At 38.8% G+C, this 21,669-nt stretch overlaps 1 protein-coding gene across 1 annotated transcript in view; it reads right to left on the bottom strand.

The window, feature by feature from the left end:
* LOC139710657 (calcium-independent protein kinase C-like) overlaps positions 1 to 21,669 on the bottom strand; it is a 139,164-nt gene that overhangs the window by 39,962 nt on the left and 77,533 nt on the right. The window contains 1 exon segment of the mRNA XM_071622580.1: positions 12,600 to 12,756. Coding sequence (XP_071478681.1) covers positions 12,600 to 12,756 — 157 coding nt within the window.

Below are 21,669 nucleotides of genomic sequence, written 5' to 3' on the forward strand. Positions count from 1 at the left end.
TTTTTTCTGTACAACAAAAAACCAAAGTAATTGAATACTTGAAAATCATAACATTCTCGCAATCTTCCTAAACATCTTGGCATCAAATCATCAGATTCTGCAGACTTAAAGGTAAAACATAATTCTCAGAAGGGCTCAAAATTCATCTTCTATCATTTGGAATTTGCTCACAATTTATTGAAAGTGTCTACCAAGAAACTTGTCTGGCTGACTCGATTGCCAGGATAATGAGTTGTTTTGGAGTACTCTGAGATTAAAAAAAAAAAGTGTAAAATAATTTCAATCGCATGTACATGACTTTTATTCCTGAAGCGCCTTCCCTGTGCATAGTGGTCAGGAAGAATGATGATTGATCATGCCCTAGCAGTAGTATTTCAAAACAAGCTGCATGGGTTTCGCTCCCATGCAGAAGATGGGTACTACTTTGTCCCCTATTTGTCATCAATTACAAAATATTACGTAGCGACCACAATTGGGTATGCTCTGAGATTGCAATACTGTTGGCTTACTTTTTTTGGCTAATATTTTTGTATTTTCTTCATTACCCAACCAAAATTGTGCTATAACGGCATTATTTCACACATTTCTTTGATGAGCATGTGTCCATTTTAGGGCAAAAATCAACAGTTCCTACTGCCATACATGGAAACTATGTTTCACCTTTAATGGATACAGCAACATCACATTCATGGTTTAATAGCTCCCTTTCCTTTCCAAATTACATTAAATTACCAGATAGAGGATAAAATGGGAGGGGGGGGGGAATTCAATAATTCTCTGATTGAGAGCTGATATGCATATTGGTCACCTCACCTGAAGCACAATTGCACTGGACGTCAAAACAAACTGTTAAAGTATCACAATAGCCTGCCACAAAAGCGTACAGAGACTCATGACGTAGGTACGGGCTAAGGAAGAAAAAGGCGAGCTGGGATTTCTGTGTTGTTGTTTTTTTACCTCCATTCTCCCCCCCCCCCCCCCCCCTCTGAAATTGTTAAATGGCATTCAGAGCACATCAATAAGCCTTGTCAGCATCTCTGTGGTGGCATAGGTGCCTGGATAACAGTCTCCTTCTCCAAAAATATGGCTGGTAAGCTCAGCGTCATCAGGCATACGTTGATTTCTCTCTTTTTCTTTTTTTCCCCTTTTCTCTCTCTTCCCCCCCTCTACCCCACCCACCCTCTTTCTTCTTAAAAACAGTGCAGGGTGTGTATTCAATCCCTGTTAGGTCTTGAATACCAATGTACATAACTAAGTGCATTTCAAAGCTTCTCAGCAGCTTGCATTTTCAAGGTAACATTTCACCAACAAGATACTGTATATATTCACCATGTGAGATAGAATAACATACATAAATCTACATATATTATAAGTGTATATATACATACATATATAAAATATATTTGATGGCGAAGGAAACAAAGAAATATATAGCAAAATAAACATGACAGAAAGGGCAAAGAAAAAGAACTTTTAAAAGCAAAAGGCAAATAGGAAAAAACAGGAAAACTGGAAGAAAAAAGTTCAATATCTCTTAGATAATCAAATAAACCTTATATGCTGCTATTTTCACATACAGATATTTTCGGGAAAGAGGAGGTCACAGATATTTTCGCGAGATGTCGTTTTTGTGAATCGACACAGAAGTCAATCAAACCGCCCTATTACGTTTGCACATGGGGACGTTTTTGTGCGTTGTTAAATTTGCGGTCCAACTGTGATTCGCAAAATTAAACCTTCGTCAAAATTACAGCTTATACAGTATGGGGTCGTAGTCCCCTTCGAAGACAAGATAAAAATCATGTATGCTATTAAGGAAACAGAGAGGAACTTCAGTTCTGAAGTAAACTACCATCCTTCTACAAGTCAAAACAATCTCTGGATGGGTACATCTGATCACCAGTTTCTCTCCTAAAAAATGATTTTTTTTTTTTTTTTAAAGATGTCAGATCTTACCCATCTGAGTGCAGAGCATATCGTCCCTGGCTTGTGCAAAGAGAATCTTGATCTAGTGGCTAGCCAACCTCTCTCCCTCTCGATATATCTCTCTTGCTGTATATGATTCATTGGCAGTTAATGTGTCTCTATTCCAAAATGATGCAGAGGTGTCTAGTCTAATCCAATCTTGTGCAGAGACTAGTCAATGACTGGAGCATGACAGAATCTGGGCCTTATATATTTATCTCTCCCTCTCTCTCCCTCACTTACTATCTCTGCATCTCCTTATCACTCATTCACCATCACTCTCTCTCTCTTTCTCTCATATACTATCTTTTTCTCTACCTCCTGGAGGGGGGGGGGGGGTATGAATTCAATACAAACCGCCACCGGGTGCAAGTTCACTTACACGAGAAGAGCCTAATTATAGCCGGCTACTCCCACACGAAGGGTGCCGGCTGCCATCAAACTGGAGACTGAATTTAGTTAGGTTACTGTGCAGCAGGCAGGCAAAGAGGGGAAGAGATGGCAGGTTTCCAGCAGTTGTGGGGGGAAGAATAATTTGTAACAAATACAAGGCTCCCTTGTCATATGCCCCAACTATGGCCAGGTGCCGAGCTTAAATTTAGCCCACGATGTTTACAAACAATTGCGGGTCCACCTTGAGGCAGCCATAACTGCTGTGTGCGAAACCGAAGACTTTATGCACTGGGAATGAATTTGAGAAAAATTTTTCCTGCGATTAGAAAGTGACCCACTTACTGCTTTTTAATTTTTTTTTCTCTCTCTCTCCAATCTCCTCTCCAGCAGATGGCGTATATGTTATGCATGAGTGACGAATGCTGGAAACACACAAGATGTATGCTTTGATTTAATGAAAAGTGTATCAAGTAAACAGCAAAATGAAGAATAGATCCCCACTTTAGTCAGATATCCGTACTTTCCTATTCGTCAGATGAACAAAACCAACATCAATCAATGAGTAAATCAAATTGAGCATAATGATAGAAATAAAAATAATCAAAAGTTAATGAAACTAATCACACTGAATCCTAACATCAATTTTACTCTTAAAACATCCTCATCACCACTGAAATGTATATGATTTAGCAAGCAGATGGATAGCTGTTAAAATTTCAAAAGAAGACTAGCTGTTATCACTCTGCACATGGCATTATGATGGCCACGTCTTTCTGTGATATAGATTCTGCACACTTAGGGCACCATCTTGTCTTTCAGTGAGTCTCTGATATCCCAGTTTGGGTCTCTCTCTCTCTCTCTACTTCAAAAGTGATGTGGTCTCGTGGGGCGTGGTCTTTGGAGGCAGGTTCTGGGTCTATGCCCTAGACATGACATCAGTGACCCGGAAGGAGTTCTGTAGCTGCGCAGTCTTCTCGTAGCTCCCAAGGCTCCATAGGATGCAGGGAGTGTGGAACCCTCATGAATGCAGGACATTCGCAAACCAGCCAAGAAGGACGGAGAAGGGATACCTCATTGTCAGCATGATTTGCTCATGACATTCTTCTATCAACTACCTAGGGATTTGTTTGGTGGTTGTTTCTTTTTTCTCTTTGTCTCCTTTCTCTTTTTTCCCTCTTAACCCTTTGAGGACGGGCTGATTTTGCTACAACATGCATTTCCCATAGACACTTGCTCGAGTATACTCGGGACTCATCCTCAGTGGGTTAAGGGGGATTTATTGAGTGTATACACGTGCTTGCGCACATGAATTGACCCTCATTATTACCCTGACCACAGGCTCATTTGCAGAAAATCTAAGGTCTGAATGTCTCTGGTCAGAAAAAAAACTATTATAAGATCAGAATGTCTCAACATGGCTTTGAAAACATGAAAAAAAGCAAACAAATAAGGAAACAAGTCAACAAATCTACTTTTGAACGGGTCAAGAAATTCTAAGGCAATCAAAATACATCACAGTCATTCAAAACAAGATGAAATGAGACGTGTTAGTAATGTTGTACAAATGTCAATGGAAACAAATGTCTATGTCCTATCATCAATAAAGATGAATCTGAATGTGAAAATTATGGTATTTTCTACATCTGACTTCACTCATTGGTGGTTTGATCTAATATGGTGGAAATAATGAGGGTGTGTGCAAGAGGATTTCTACGACACAATTTTCCAAATCCTCCACATTCCAGTCATTCCCCACCTCCCCCCAAACAATGTGCACAGGAACCTTCCCTTCTCCACAAATGTTAGCAATGCTAACATGAGAAGTAGGTCTCGCATTCATGACAACCATGTTTCCTACATCACATGTCAGTAGTAATGTACTGCCTCCTAACCTTCTTTTCTCACCGGTCACGAGTCTTGAGTGTATCTACAGACAAATTCTGGGGCTTCATGATCTTTATAATACATGCATCTTGCTGATAATTTACATCATACCCTTCCCCCCTCCCCTCTCCACCCCACCCCCAAACATGCAGTCATGGTTTGTTAATATTCTGTGCAAAATCCCTCTGCAGACTTCCCACTCATCTGGCAACAGACATGCATTCTGTTTGTCTTGACGTATTGAACCACTCAGTATGCACAGGAGCAGTACAGAAACAGGGAGTGTAAGAGATAATTTTTCCCCAAGTGCCTAATTAGGGGAGTAAGTTAGAAGTCTGCTCGCTAAAAGTCAAAAGCAGTTAATGAGGACCAAATTTCTTCTTTAAAGGACAAGTTCACCTTCATAGACATAAGGATTGAGAGAATGTAGCAATATTAGTAGAACACATCATTGAAAGTTTGAGGAAAATCAGACAATCCGTTCAAAAGTTATGAATTTTTGAAGTTTTTGTGCAGTACCCGCTGGATGAGAAGACTACTGCAGTGTATGAATAAGTTAGATGTCACATGCGTACAACAATATAAGGAAAATATAAAGAGAATTTCACAAAATTCCATCTGTTGAAAAAAGTATACATTCCCCTGACTCGTTACCGACAAATGTTATGGGTAATATTATTCCCCCTGCCTTTAGAAAGAGGCAAGTCAAGTGCTCTTTTATTATGCGAAAAAAAAGTGAAAATATGTTGAATTTTCTTTTACATTTTCTTTATACTGTTGTACGCATATGACTCACAAGCTGTAGTAGTCTCCTCATCCAGCGGTTCCAAGACAAAAATTAAAAAAAATCATAACTTTTGCATCGATTGTCCAATTTTCCTCAAACTTTCACTGATGTGTTCTACTAACATTGTTGCATTTTCTCAATCCTTATGTTAATGAAGGTGAACTTGTCCTTTAAAAGTGTTACATACTTTGATAGGCAACATAAATTCTTCATGTCCGTTAGTAAACTTATGAGACTGCATAATCATAAAAGCTGTTCAGCATGTAATATATTGTCCCAACCATGACTAGACCTTGTATCTCAAAAATCTTGACTCATCAGGAGAGCAAAAGTAATTCAGCAACATCTTTTTTTTATGTTGTTGTGGGGGGGGGGGGGAGAATAGCATCAATGTTGATATCAAATAATGTAGAAACATTGTTTTGGATTACAGCAGTAATTCTACTGTCTTAGAGGTCAATCAATATTGATATACAAAATTGAGCTAGGAGGTGTTTGATATATGTCAACACAAAGATCTTGTCACCCCAATAACAGTATGTGTCTACAAATTCACAGTCCACACAAGTTCAAAATGAACATTCAGAAGGGAAGATTGAGGGATGCCCTACTAGTATAAACTAAGATTGCTTGAGTACACTGCAGCAGCTATAGTATAGTTACTGCTGTATGAAAAGTTCTACATAATTTCTTAAAACGGAGTAACTGTGTGTATGTGTGTATATGTATTTCTTAAAATAAGAGTATGCCTGTGTGCCTGTGCGCTTCTGTATAATCATGTGGACATGAGGTTGTAAGTGTGTATTTGTATTTAGGGATATATAATACAGAATAATGAAAGACAATGGCATGTCTTTTAAGACCAGACACTAGCTAATTTGCTTGCAAGAATGGTTGATTTTCTGTGATTTATCCACATCTTTCTCGCAGAACTCAGCTGCACAGGTCATTTATGGCATTGAAAGTCCCCCATCAGAATTCCCTATACCCAATTTGTTTCATCAATGAACAAACAGAGAAAAAAATATATGGCACCTGACATCCGATCCCACTAAGTTATATTGTCGTACCTGTACTAGATCACCTTGCTATTACATTGTATATTTCCCTGTAACAATGCATATAGAAGTCACCAAGTCAGTACATACATATGTAATTATTTCTCCCGACAATCATCGTCCAAAAAAAAAAAAAAAAAACCTCTTTTGATTTATTCATCCACCTCTCTCGGAAAGCATCTATAAATGCTGCCAAAATGTCTGGTAATATTTCTTCCACAAATTTTAAACCAGTTATTCCCTGTAACATTCAGCATTTATTTCCTCCCCCGCGTCTTCTTGATCATGGCTCGCCCTTCACCCTCCCACCCACCTCCCCCGTACCTCAACGTCACGTTCCGCGTTCCCCGTGCAGGGTCACCGCTAATGTGTTTACATCTTAAGTAGATCAATGCCACTTCCCAAGCTCCATCCTCTGGAGATCGCAGCCGATGGACAACATTCTCAAAAAAAAAAAAAACCTCGCCAAAAAACCGTACAGAGAACATTCAACGGTGATAAATACACGCGAGACTGCTTTAACGACCCAGCCTCGAGCTGGACCGATACATCTCAGGTGGGAATTGTTCATGTCTGGCATACGTCATGCTAAATTATCAAAGAAGTTCGTTCCGCATATGGTGATATAGGATACACGTGGGAAGTGGGGGCGAGCGATTCACAGATTTTATGAGCTACAAAGTTTGTCCAAAGTGTATTATCCTGCTCGGAATCACTTGTCACAAATAGATGGTATTCATCGGAACTAAGCTCTAGCCTTCGTGGATCCTAACTCACACAGAAATAAACACTTTAAAAGACAATATGCACCACATTTATGATACAAACTCAATCTGTCAAATCATTCACATGAATTCACTGACACATTTTCATTTGCTTAATGTTTTCACCACTGGATTTTCAGTGGTATGATTTCCACTCTAGTATCAACTTCAAGCTTTAGCTGCTTGTCCAGAAGCTATTTGGAAGTCAATGGTTATTTCTGGAATTTCTGCCATGTTAATAAAAATGTTGGAGAAAGTATTGCTCAATAAATGGCATTGGTAATATACACGTATCTCTGTTTAAAAACTCTTCAAAGGTAAGATGAAACATTTATCATTCTGTTTCACTATAGCCAACTTAATATGAAATAGCACTTGACTGCATGTAATGTTCTCATTGCTACAGTAACTCCTGATGACATCTCATCAGGCACTGCCAAAGCCACAACTCGGATCTTGCATGACATCGGAATGTCCGCAGTTCTCCCGTGATGGAGCTGGCCAACGCGTGTGCCTCCGCCGCAGATCACGACGATCCATCTACTGCCTGTCCATAGCAATGACCCTCGCCGATCAATGAGTATTAATCAGTGTAATGGAACGTTGAGGTTTGCGAAATCACTGCCACCACCGCAACGCCGCTCCGGCTGCAGCTAGGAGCCGAAAATCATAATGAACAGCTTCCCAATGTTGCTGCCCTATTGTTTGCGCGGCACAATAGCCCCAGTTGAGAAATAGCTTGGGAGGTAATTTCTCTCTCCTTTTCAGTTATCAAAATCTCAAGCTTTGATTGAGTGGGAAAGAGAGAGAGAGAGAGAGAGAGAAAAAAAAAAGAAGAAAATACCTGAGCACAACAGAACTGGAAGACCATCGTGCTTAATTACATGGCAGCTGGTAATTTGATAAGCAGCTTTTGATCAGTCACTATGGATTACGGCCACTGATTCAGATGAAGTTGAGCACAGTCAATAAACTGTTCACAGACGGAGTCTCATCTCTATCATTTCACTGGTGCCTCCACTTTTGGCCTTTAATTCTCCGAAATCTGCGCTCAGCCACGGCATCTAACGCCAGAAAGTACAATACCCACATCGGGTTCGAGTTGACTATATATATATAACAAATAGAGTAAAATCCACGTGATCAGAATGGAAGATAATCAATCAACATTGGACCCAAAATGTTAAAGACGTTGAAAGTTTCCCATGTTTTCACAAGTCTGTGACGACAGATGCAACTTCATATTTTAAAGGACAAGTTCACCTTCATAAACATAAGGATTGAGAGAATGTAGCAATATTAGTAGAACACATAATTGAAAGTTTGAGGAATCAGACAATCCGTTCAAAAGTTATGAATTTTTGAAGTTTTTGTACAGTACCCGCTGGATGAGAAGACTACTGCAGTGTATGAATAACTTAGATGTCACATGCGTACAACAATATAAGGAAAATATAAAGAGAATTTCACAAAATTCCATCTTTTGAAAAAAGTACACATTCCCCTGACTCGTTACCGACAAATGTTATGAGTAATATTATTCCCCCTGCCTTTAGAAAGAGGCAAGTCAAGTGCTCTTTTATTATGCGAAAAAAGTGAAAATATGTTGAATTTTCTTTTACATTTTCTTTATACTGTTGTACGCATATGAACCACAAGCTGTAGTAGTCTCCTCATCCAGCGGTTCCAACACAAAAATTTAAAAAATTCATAACTTTTGCATCGATTGTCCGATTTTCCTCAAACTTTCAATGATGTGTTATACTAATATTGCTACATTCTCTCAATCCTTATGTTTATGAAGGTGAACTTGTCCTTTAATGTGCAAAGGCATTGATGTTATCATCTCAAAGTTCCTGCTGAATGCAAACCCAATCTTCTTCAAATAAAACCAAAATGATGGTCAGCAGTTCTTTTGTCATTGACAATGCACGATTACACAATCGTCGTCGTCCAAAACAACTGTATGTTCTCATTGAGATGCACATAATCAGGTGGCGGCGGTGATGATGGATCAAAGAAGGACCTCCGTTCATAATCCACATGTGCAGCAGGTCCATACTTTACGGCTGAACCTCTTTTTTCAAAGAATACATTACGGACACCATAACCTGATAGGTCAGAAAATGTCACCTCTGCAAATTATGGTACATGGTGGTATTCATATACTTGTATATCACTTGTTACTCTGCATGATTTGCTAGACATCTATAGATACATGTATACCATGGTATTTCCGGATATTAAAAGCAAATCAAAGCAAAAGGCAGTGAATTTACTCTGTCATTACAGAAAAGAAACAGTTTAAAAAAATATGTATTGACAAAATACCCTGTAATTCTACACCTAAGGGGAAAAAATCTCACAATTCCATCACTGGGTTGAAAGCAGACATTTTGTGACAACTATCGGTAAATTTCACTTCCATAGAGTCTGTCTGGTACCAGCTATAGCTGGAACACCCTCCACACCCCCCCCCCCCACCACCACCACCACACACACAGAGTTGCCCATTCATTATAGTCAATGAATAAGCCTTTTTCTCTTTTCACACCTACAAGCACAATATGATATTGCAATCTATATTCTGATTTCAGTCTGAAAGATTTGTCACAAAATACTGCCCAATCACTGCTGGTAAAGTTAAAGGAGACCTCCGGATGATTTTCAGATTTTTACATTTGAACAACTATAAATTAGTTACACTGAGGACAGAGTTTCAGAATTTGTGATAATTGGGATGAAGAATAAGAATATTTTCAAAATTTAGAACAAATTGCAATGAACAAGATGATGACATGGCAGAGGCACCATAAGAATGCATGAGTTGGGGCTCAAGGAAACAGAACAAAAGAAGAAGGCATGCATAGATTCTACACAGGTGAACTCGCAGGCAAGCGGTATTGCAATGGATTTACACTGCTACATTTCTGAAATATGTGAACCTCCTATGTCATCGTCCTTGTTCAGTGTAATTTGTTCAGTGTAATTTGTTTAAGATTTTTCAAAGTATTGTTTCTCTGCTCAAGAACCACAGTAGATTCCACGAATCTATACATGGAGTTGTTGATTTATGTACTACATGATGAGAAATTATGAAAATCGTCTGGAATGCCCCTTTAATTCTACTATATGGCCAAGTCACTTTCTTGTTTCAGAATGCTTGTATGACATGAATGATTGACACCCTAACATACTCATTTACATTTTTTGTTTAATCTCTATACGAAGGAAGTTAATTCTATGGCTGAATCCTTTTGTACCACATAATAGCTGCAGACCTGCTGTGCAGCAAGATTGAGTGTGAATAGATATCAGCAATCACTCAGCAATTTCTCATTCATTATGCATGGAGGTGATTGGGTACGCTGGTGAACATTTCATCTGACATTAATATGGATTGTGAAATTGAAAATAACCTGGCTAAAGAAACCCGCATACATGCTGGTCTGTGGTTTGTGTGTGTGTGTGTGGGGGGGGGGGGGGGGAGGGGGTTATCACTTTCTTTTTCACTGGTTACATGTAGCTCATTGCCAGTAATTTGTCCTTCTGGAATATGGCAAAGGTAGCTCATTGAAAGTAATTTATCCTTCAGGAATATGGCATGTACAAATGGTATATCAGTCGAGCCTTAGATGATGATATGCAATATTATGATGTTCAACCAACTCTCAATCCATGGCTATGAAAAAATGGAATGGACAGGTTGGTGGTGAGGGGAGGAGAGGAGGTATATGTAGGGAGGTAGGAGGTGGGGGTGAGGGAAGGGGGGATGGGGAATGGGAAGGAGGAGAACAGGAGAAGATGTAGGGGGAGAGGAGAGGAAGCACAGAGGAGACGAGAGGGAGAGGGGGAGGGAAGGAGGGGCGGTGGGGATGGTGGAAGCAGGCAAGTGGCAACAAGCAGAGAAGGGATCGAGAGAAGAACAATGAAGGAATGAAGGGGAAATAGGAAAGGTGAGAATGAGGGAAGAGAAAATGAGAAAAGGTGGAGTGGAAGATAGGAGGGAAGAGAAAAGGAAGAAAGAAAACAGGAGGGATAGAGGAAAGATAGTGAGATAGGGAGGCGGGGAGGAGGGAAGGAAGAGAGGGAGGAAAATGGGAAGAAGGGAAAGGGCAAGGAGCAGAAAAGGAAAGGTGAAGAAGGAAAGAATGGAGAAGGGAAGGAGGGGGGAATTGGGAAAGGTAGAGAAGGGGGGAGGAGGGAACCAAGGAGGGAAGAGTAAAGAAAGGATGGAGGGAAGGTAGGGAGGTGGGAAAGAAGGAAAGTTGGGAGGTGGGGAGGGGGGACAGAGGGTAGAAGAGAGAGAAGGAAAAGAGCAGGGAAAGAAGGAAGGTATAAAAGAAGGGAGGAGAGAAGGAAGGGAGAAGAGAACGAGCAGTAGAAGGAAAGTAGGAAAGGAGGGAAGGAGAGGACAGGAAAATGGAAGCATGATGGAGAGAAGAGACAAGGAGGGAATGAAGGAAGAAGCGAGGAAGAAATGGAAAAGGAGTAACAAAGGAAGAAGATGAAGAGGGAGAGGAGAAGAGGAGAGAGGAAAGATGGAGAAAAGGAGAGAAACATGGGAGGTGATGAGAAGCATCGATACAAGAAGGTCTGAGAGAGTGATGACGAGAGACAGGTTAAGAGGGGAAAGTATTACTCCTACGACAATCCCAAAGGTAAGGATTTCAGCCAAAAAAAAAAAAATCACTACAGGGGTATCGGGCAGAGAGAAGCTGCTAATGGATCAGGAATTATTTTGCTGAATGCTAGCATTTGATCATGCCCTCTCTGCTTTCAAAGAGGACCACGGGTGGTTTTTTTTTTCTTTGTCAAGAAACAAAAAGACTCGGGCCAGGTATATACTGAAAGCCATTGTCGCTGCTCAAATTAATGAGCCATGCTTTGGCAAGTTTGCTCGGGGCAAAAATATCTGGCGAACATCTTGCAGAAAATGCTTTTGTAACGAGAGGGGTTGAACAAGCTTGCATCGTACCACCAGCAAAACCAAAGTTATGCTACAGAAACTAAGCCCAGGTTTTTGTAAACAACAAATTTTTTTTCTCTTGCACCACTTTGTTAAGAGAAAATTTGGATCATAATGAAATGACAAGGTTATATGGAGATGTGGTTCCTTGCTCCTTTAGAGCAGAGAGCACTTCTACAATAGATATCAAACACTTTTGGATATCACGCAATATCAAAGCCCTAACAATCTCTTTTGATGACTTACTGCTTTGTTACACTTGATCTAGTCAACATTACATCATTAGTCATGGTCAAATCAAAAACTTTTTCTGAACACGCATCTTTGAATCCTCATCTCCAACTCAACAGCAAAACAAACACATTGTCAGCTGAGAGCAAGAAGGGCGCTATCGCATTCTAAGATTTGAGCGTAAATAAAAGCAAAGCATTCAATTATGATGAAATAAATTTACTGATTTTATTTTTAAAAAGTCTATTAAATCAAAAGTGGGTAGATTCATAAGCATTGTTCCAAATATTGGGTAAAATAGTGCCTTTGTAATTTTGATTTTCTAACGCTTCACTGAAAATGAAAATAATTTAAAATTGACACCATAATGTAGAGGAGATCAAGCTCTACAATGTGATACCAACAACTCAATACCCCCAAAAATTGTGACATTGCCCTTCTGGTTCTCAGCTGACACTATCACACACACACAAAAATCATTAACAAAAAAACAGAGAAACATTATAAAAAAGAGATTGGAACAAAGCAAAATGTAGTGACCCACTCACCAGATAAAGTCATTGCAGTGTGAGCAGAATGTTGGCTGGCGCAGAAATGTGGACATGAACTTGTGGCCGTTGACCTGGTGGACTCTCCGCCTGACCGCCCCTCGCCTTTTGTGCATGGCATTTTCACGCACTCTGAATACCTTCTCCTTTGGCGGTTCTGTGGCAAAAACGGAGCGAGAAAGACGTGCAAAGGGATTAAATACAGAGTTTCCATGCCGACATACTTGATGATGATACACAAAAATCGTAGGTTCTTTTATTGGCAATAAAATGCTCAAATTTGATTTGTTTCTATTCTAGGTGAGTTCTGCATTAGAGGGATGGTACAGTATTGGTGGAGATGAGAATTGGGCTTTTAACTTTTTGCGAGATACCAAGAAAACACTTATGAAATATAGTACAGAGCATACCAATTTAAGAGGAATTCAAAGTTTATTTGATGAAAATCGGGTTTGGAATGACTGAAACATCAAAAAACAAAGTAAAACAAAGCGATCGTAATAAAGTGTGGTTCCCACACTTATTAGAATCACTCTGTTTTGGATATCTCAGCCATTTCAAAACCAATTTTCATCAAATAAACGTTGAATTCCTCATGGAATTACATGCTCTTTCATGTTTCATAAGAGGTTTCTCAATATCTCACCAAAAAATGTTAGAAACCTGAAATTAGGTCTCAACCAAAATTATACGATCCCTTTAAAAATAAACATACACATATGCAAACTTCCCAACACAATTTGAACCAAAAATTTATATTTCTAAGTGAACGCATAAGCATAATTGGGGTTTTTTTTCTAAATATTACTAATAATATCATGTAACTGGAAAAAAAATCATACATTCACAAACAAGTAATGATAAGGTTGTAATCTTGAAGATACAGAGGGAATGAAAACAGATATCTTTTTTAGCAATAGTAGCTTCTTTATAAGAGAGGCAAACATGCAGTAATGAGGAATACCACTTTCAAAGATGTCAGCATTCCACAAGATTAAATGTCAAAAGCAACCACCTGTACTTCATCCCACATCACTATCCTCACCTGACATAAAACAGTCGAGCTGTATATGTCCAGGGGGAAAAGAGATCTATGCTCAGTATGATCTGATTAACCAAAATATCTTTTCACAACACATACGGCTATACATTCCATTAACTTGATTCAATTTGACTACTGTAAAACACGATATATTCGCGGCATGAAAATTTCACGAATTGGAGCCGACGGCCTTTCTCGCAGCATGAAATTTTCGCGACTTGCCGCTGGCATCCAATGCATATTGTGTAGGCAAGAACTTTTGCGTGCATTTTAATTTCGTGAATGTTGCCGCTCGCGAAATTTGCAAAATTCAAAATGCATGCGAACATTCCTCGTTTTACAGTATTTATTTCAGTTTTCAAGATACATCAAGTAAATGTATACAGATAATGAATGCAATACTTTGCCGAGAGCATCATTTGATCACATAAAATCATACTGTATATAAGGCTTGAAAATAGTTGACATTATGTGTGTGCGTGTGTTCTGCCAACTATGGAGGGACCCACCAAAAAGTACTAAGTTTGTTAAATGTGGATTCCTCTAAAGGACTGTCAGACATGACATGGCCCTGACATATGGCTGGGTTACTTGCATGGGCTGCTATCCTGAAGACAATATTAGCATGAAATTCAGTGTCCAGTGAGCATACACTTTCTGCACACAACATCAAAATCCTCTCTCTCTCTCTTTATTTCCATATCCATTAAGATAGAAATTTACAAGAACTACTTCATACATCATACATTTTACAGGGTCTTTATTTTCACAAATTTTGTAAGTTTGGTGCTATTCACATATCTAAAATGAGCAACAATGTTAAGTCTGATCTCGTCATAAATGTTGCATGCACGTGTATATATCCTTGTGCATTGGTGAACTCCATGATAGTGAATCTAACCACTCACTAAAATGTTGGGATGTCCTAATCCGTGAAATCTTAGAATTGTTAAATGTATGGCGTGTCACAGTAAAAGTGAAATCAATTATGCCAAGAAAAATTAAATCTGTTTCTGCAATTGCTTACCAATACTAAAGCTGCTGGCAAAGAAAAATCACATTTTCAATCCTTTTTTCCTTTTGGTCTGTACATTCATAATTAAATCAGTTTAATCAATTATTTTCTCTTCTTTTTGTACCTGTTATATTGTTTATGTATGGTTCAGTTTTGTTTATTCTCATGCATGGCCTTGCTGAAAAGCAGCTTTAGAGCTGATTGGCAGGTTTTTTTGCAATGTTGAAATAAATCAAAATCAAAATCAAATCAAATGTGTGTATCAACCTCTTATGCAGATGGCAAAATATAATGCAGGCATACCAAAAGAAAAAAAAATAGAATGGGTCAACTAGGATCTACTTCTCTTTGAACAGAGAAAGACAGAAATTAACCCATTGAGGACGAGTCTCGAGTATACTCAGGCAACCGTCTATGGGAAATGCATGTTACAGCAACACCAAACCGCCCTCTACTGGTTAACTGGGTGGTAATCTAAGGTAGATGTTGATGCACTGTTGTCATATTTATGACACAGAACCTGATAAGGGTGCACCATAGAGATGTATACTAATAATATACTAGAGCGCGGACTGCATGTGGCACGTACGCAGTGCTGGTGTGCCGAGATGAAGAGGCCGCGCGCCATCTTTGTCCGGGCAAAAACAAACATCGCGTCCGGGCAGCATAGTAGTGGTGGACGCGTGAACATGTATACCACAAGCGCTCAAACACGTATTGGCTTTCAGCAAGAAGTTGAGGGGGTCGGAGATGAGAGAAGGAAACAACTCAAAAATTTAAGTTGCTAGCAATCTCTTATCATGAGTGGTAAAGAAAATGAAAATCAAACAAAATTTTACTTTATTCTCAACGAGGTAATACTTTCAAGCCGACCAACACGACCATGGTCCATGCAAAACAAAGGGTTCTCTTGGTCTCTAGACAGCCGGATGCCCCTTGTGATATAGTATACTGCGTCAATTTTTGTATTTTTTTTTTGCAATTATATTTTTTCTGTATGAGGGAACTGCATTCTATAGTCCTATCTGTGCATACATACGAGTGTTTCATTGTATTTCTATTTTTTTTTTTTTTTTGGTGGTGGAAATAAAATAAATCATTTTTATAAGTACGTGTAGGCATATTGGTTTCATGACATATTATGTTCAAGCTCGAAATGCTAATGTTGAAGCTTACATAAACCCTAACCCAAATCATAACACCTAACCCTAATTCTAATCCTCCGCCCTGCCTTAACCAAAAGCCCAATCAGACCCATGATGCTAATTCTATTTTCAGAAAGATATCAATGCCGGAGCATATGTCCTGTCACCAGGCATAATAAATATTATGTATTCTGAGCTTTTCTCACACTATCTTAGTGAAATTAACTGCTAGTATAGCAAAGGGTGGAGGAGCAATTTTTTTTTTTTTTTTTTTTGGGGGGGGCTCAAGGGCCAAATAGGGCACTTAGAAATGAGCACTTTTTAAACTTAAAAGGGGAGGGGTTTTTTTTTTTGGAAATGGGGCAAATGCCCCCCCCCCCCCCCGTTCCGCCGACCTTGCATAATTATGTACTGTATTAGCTATCTATATAGTAGCAATAGATCGAGAATAGCTGAGGGAGGGCGGAGTGCCCCTGACGAATTTTGCAAGACCTTTTCTTTTCTTTTTCTTTTCTTTTTTGTCTTGAATCAATCTGTTTAACACACACTATAAATGTAATTTTAGTTACTTGTGAAAGGAAACTCCGCTCCCCTTCTTTTCTCCTGTTTCTACATCCAAAAGAAGCACATGAACCCGTTGAGGCATTTTGCAACATAGATCTATGCTACTTTAAGTAGAATTTACGAATTTAGGAACATTTTCGATTTCCAAACTCCGATGGAGACCTTGGCATAGATGCTAGCCTACTGCCGTTGCATCCCGTCGTCGATCTCCCTGCATGCTCCGCTAGCGCTACACGTTATCGGTACGGTCGCTAGTCGAAATTTGCCCGGACCAAAATGGCGAACGCCTCCTTCTATCGGTCACAGGGATTTTACGGAGTCCGCCCTCTAGTGTTCTTAGTACATATCTCTATGGGGTGCACACACAGGTGGTAAACAAGCTGCTAAAAATGTGTTGGTTATACCGACTAATCTCTATCTCTTCTCATGTGAACACACTTGAAAACATAACATTAGCCAGCTTTGTAGTTAACTGTGCCACAGACCTAAGCAAAAGTCATACATGGAAATGCATTTATGAATAATTCTGCAAGCAGTTCAATTAACTTCAATTCAATTCACTTCAATTCAATTCAATTCAATTCAATTCAATTCAATTCAATTCCATTCCATTCCATTGTTCTTCATTTCCATTCAACAACAAAGATAATACAAATACAAAATATACAGACACTTTAATAAATCATATTGTTCACAATTTAAAAAAAAAAACCTATAAATCACAAAGTTTAATACAAAATGCACAAATGAATACATAGACACAATGCATACTTTGCAATGGTGACAAAAAAATAAATAAATACAGCAATGGAAAAGAGTGATCTACTAAAAAGCCGAGCTTGTAAAATGTGGATCATTCAAAAATCAATATCATATACATCCTAATCTATTTACGATTAGATCTTTGTTTAACACTAAGTATATATGTTACAGGTTACAATAAAAAAAAAAAAAACACCTTACAGATAGTACTTGTTTTTAAGTATAGAGGACATACAAGCAGGAACTGCATGCAGAGTGATTAACGTCAGCTTTTGACACATCAATAAATGATGATGTACAGAAAATGAGTTCATTCTTGCTCCTACCAAGCAGCCTATCTGGAGCAAAACTTGTCACTTGTGCAGTATTTGACCACCATAAGTTTCACCTCTCCCTTTTCCTTTGATATCAAATGACCATTACTATCATCTAATTATCATCAATACTACATCCTAAACAGTGAGTGATATACCAAATAGCAGGAGAACAAAATAATTCCTCCGGAAACTTATTATGCTTGAATACCAACAATCTATTTTCAAGACACAAATTTTTGGCCACCTTGCCCAGAAATCACCTTGTTTGTGAATCACTTGACAAAGGACAAGGTGCCCCAAAATTTGTGTATTGAACATATAAACTATTGGTGTACAGCATGTTTAGTTTCTGGAGGAGTTTTTTTTTTTCTTTTCTTTTTTTTTTCTTCTGCTATTGATATTGTTTGACCAACACATGGACTACAAATTAATTAACATATATATCAATATATGTTTGTATCCCTCCCCATACCCCCTCGTGTGTATGTAATCTTTATCATTATATTCATACAACACATCTTTAAAAAATCTGTACCGCATGCCAGACATGCATTCCTAGCATGACAAGTGTAAAGTAATCAAACATTGATGCATATTTCATATCATAGTGTCTTCTGTGTTATTAGAGCTGGAATCTCCATTTTTTGTTTAGTTTCTTATACCTCCATTAAAAAAAAAAGGAGACGAAATGAGAAAAGGACCTTGATTGCACATCGCTAATTCGTCTCTAGAGTCCCTGAGTCAGCTCACAGCGATGCAATGCCAGTTACTACGCCTACTATTGTTCCCTTAATGACCAAAGTAACCTTTGCATGAGGAATTCTTGCCGCGCTGTTTGCACAAGTTAATGTCAGCGCTTTCTGTGCAAACAAGCATATTTAGACTCGGGGGTAGGCTTAGGATTTTCAGGGAAAGAATGATGAACTCCATGTGGTAGCATCCATACATTTTTTTTTAAATTTCTTCTTCATAACTCTAGCTACTGAAGGGTGAGGTAATTCTTCTTTGCACCACATAATTTCAAAGATGATACTGCTCCTATTTCATCACATTTTTATTCAGATGCCATACACAATTTTACACCAATTTTGCATTGCTGCAAATCTAATGACTTACAATCACTCACTGTCACTCATGAATACACTTCATGTAGGCTCCCTTCTTAGTGACCAGAGGTGGTATCAGAAACCAAAAGTAGCACCTCAAGAAAGCATGCATGTAGCAAAAACAAATCAATGGTTCACAATTAGGAAAGAAAACTGACCCTAAACAAAATTCCTTCTGCATCTTTCTTTCAACTTGCAAGACTGCAAGAGGGGCACAGAAGACATTTTGTCATTTTTACAGGCACATGGATGGGCTATTTTTTAAGTTGATAGTCTTGTTGAGAAAAAATAATAGTTTATCAACTTATTTGCCCGAAGTGCAGTTTCTTTTCTTCATAACTTATACTTTGAAAGTGGTGTCTGTCACTGATGCAACATACTGCAGCACAACAATTTATACAAAGATGCACCAATTACATGACAAAGAATTACCATTTTCAAAATCTACTACACACTGATTTACAAATGTCCTTTCAAAGCATTTTAAGACATGGAAACCTAATATTGTCTAGTTAGAGCACCCTTTTCTCTTTTTAATAATTCAATAATTCTATTTCTTAAAGGAAGCTGAGTGATGACAAGACATTATGGTTCCCTGATTGAATGTAAAGTAAAACAAAATATTGGAAACAGCTCATAAAGAGCTTGTGAAAATGACATAGATTTGGCTATTAATATCTTTGTTTCAAGGCAGGGATGGAATGTGAACAACATTCACACCTATTGCAGACAGTAATTGCTGCATGAATGTGTGGACAGGTGGTGCTCATAGGCGGACATTATCATGTGTGGACAATGAACACAAACCACTAGCCTCTGTCACAGTAATGCAGAGCACATGCAGACTGGATGGTTAGTATCTCTCAACTCCATATATGCATTCAAGCTGCTGTAACCCCAGACAAATGAGGAGAGAAACAAACAGACATACATACAAGCATCCACCCTAGTAACCCAGTCGCCAACATCGCCAATAAAGACCAGATGTATGCCCACGCACCAACACTCACACACATACATATATACACACACATACACACTCACTCACACATAACCACCCACATACACACATATACACACACACACAGACAGACGCAGGCACACACAGACATATACACTCTTTGCAAACACTCACACACTGGCTGGGGCACACGGCTCACATACGTTATGATACGCAGCACCCCGTTGACATTTCATACTTTGGAATCGACCAAATGTATGTGAATTAATAAATCTTTGGCAAAGAAGATAGCTACCTGCCCTTTGGGAGGGCTTTAATATTCATCGGTCTCGTCTGCACCCATAATGAAATTTATGATTAGCTCCCTCTCCAGAAGCATCGAAGGAGAAAAGGGAAGAAGTCGGCTGGTTAGAGATGTGGGCCAAAGCAAGCTGTGGCAAGAAAAACAAAAACAAGAACTAAAAAAACTCAAGTGAGATGGTAAGTACGCGAAAAATATTGATGGGCACCGCTCCCCCGACAGCACTTTGGATCGGGAACTACGCACTCCATTATAATGCCCGTACATGATTGAAGTTTACATGATTTAATGCACACGTACCTGCTTTCAAGCCCGAGCCCTAGAATTCTGCAGAATAAGCTGGTGCTTGCTGTTAGATTATATCCCTTCCCTACCGAAGCATTCTCCTGCGTTTCCAATCTCAAATGACTTTATGTTCAAGCCACACCAGAGCACAGAACGTTCTGCTATGAGCAGGCAATATTCTGGTGCTGTAGCTGCTCTCATCACAAGAATATCCACAGGTCATTCCAATCCAGACAACTGACTACCCAACCTCAACTTTTGTCTCTGAACTGAAGAGGAGACGATTTCTACAAAAGAGTGAATCAATACTCTCCTAAAGCTTGAAAAATGTGATGATGTTGTTCAAAAATCTGCCAAGAAAAGCATTCCAAAAAAGAAAACATAAAAGAAAAGAACCAAAAAAAAAATATGGTACAGTAACTATCCAGTAGCTTCTAACTGGATGTTGGTTCATCTAGACACTTCGGTCTCTTCTATCTTTCTCTGTTATCTCCACATCTGCCTTCAGATCACACCTTTTCATCCCCACGTCCCTCTTTATCATCATCCCCCCCCTCTTTGAAGATTTTTCCTAGCTCGGCCACACCCATTACTGTGTTCCTCCTTGTCCTCCTTACGGTTACATGATGCGGGGGGGGGGGGGGGGGGGGAGGAGGGGAGAGGAAGAAATCACAGCATGACGTCATCAAAGTATGCTGCAAATATGTCCTCACCACTAGAGATTCGGGATTAGGGGCTTACAGTGAGATGCCGTATTTTGACATTTTGGGGAAGTATCTGAGCGTAGCCAGGAAAGAGGTTAAGATATACATTTCAATGAATATGGATTTGGTCTGGCCTGGCTAATCCACAGAAAATTGTGTTCTGTTATCTATTTGTTTTTTGTTTTTTGTCTTTTTGAGGAGGACTGTAAGCTTTTACGTCTGATATCATCAACATTTAAAGAACATCCCATCTCCACAGATAATTGACAAATTGGACAAAGTGCAAGAAGATTGTCACTTATCTAAAACTGGGAAAAAGATTTCGCAACAGGTATACACACACTCAATCAAATGGAATGAAACTACTTTTTCTCTTGCTTGCTGATAAATGTCAAGCTACCACGAATCTATTCCATTGCCAGAAAGTGTATTCTAGTCCATCTATTCACATTCTGACATCTGAATTTTTAATCATCCTGACATGAATATTGTACAGAAAGTCTGACTGCACAGTAAAATATCAAGAGTATATTGGTTATTAAAGTTATGCAGTTTCTAAATATATATATGCATATGCAAAGAGATTTTAGGTTCACTTCACTTTCATACTTTCATCATGCATTTCTAATTCTGCATGAAGGCTAAATTGAAAGACACAGTTTTGGGCTTTCCCTACATGATGTGATAATTTGATATCTTATGAAGATATCAACACATTGAGCATAACCCTGTAGAGATCTGAAATTAATCAATGTTAAAGGCTAAAACAAAAATGGAAACAGACTCTCTTATATATTGCATCTGCTTGACTCTTGAATAGAAAAGTAAAAAAGAACAACATATATGTTCACAGTTGATTTGTTGAAAT

The sequence above is a fragment of the Diadema antillarum genome, unplaced genomic scaffold (assembly GCF_040938485.1).
Source record: "Diadema antillarum isolate AM-2024a unplaced genomic scaffold, OU_Dant_1.0 seq00001551_RagTag, whole genome shotgun sequence".
NCBI lineage: Eukaryota > Metazoa > Echinodermata > Echinoidea > Diadematoida > Diadematidae > Diadema > Diadema antillarum.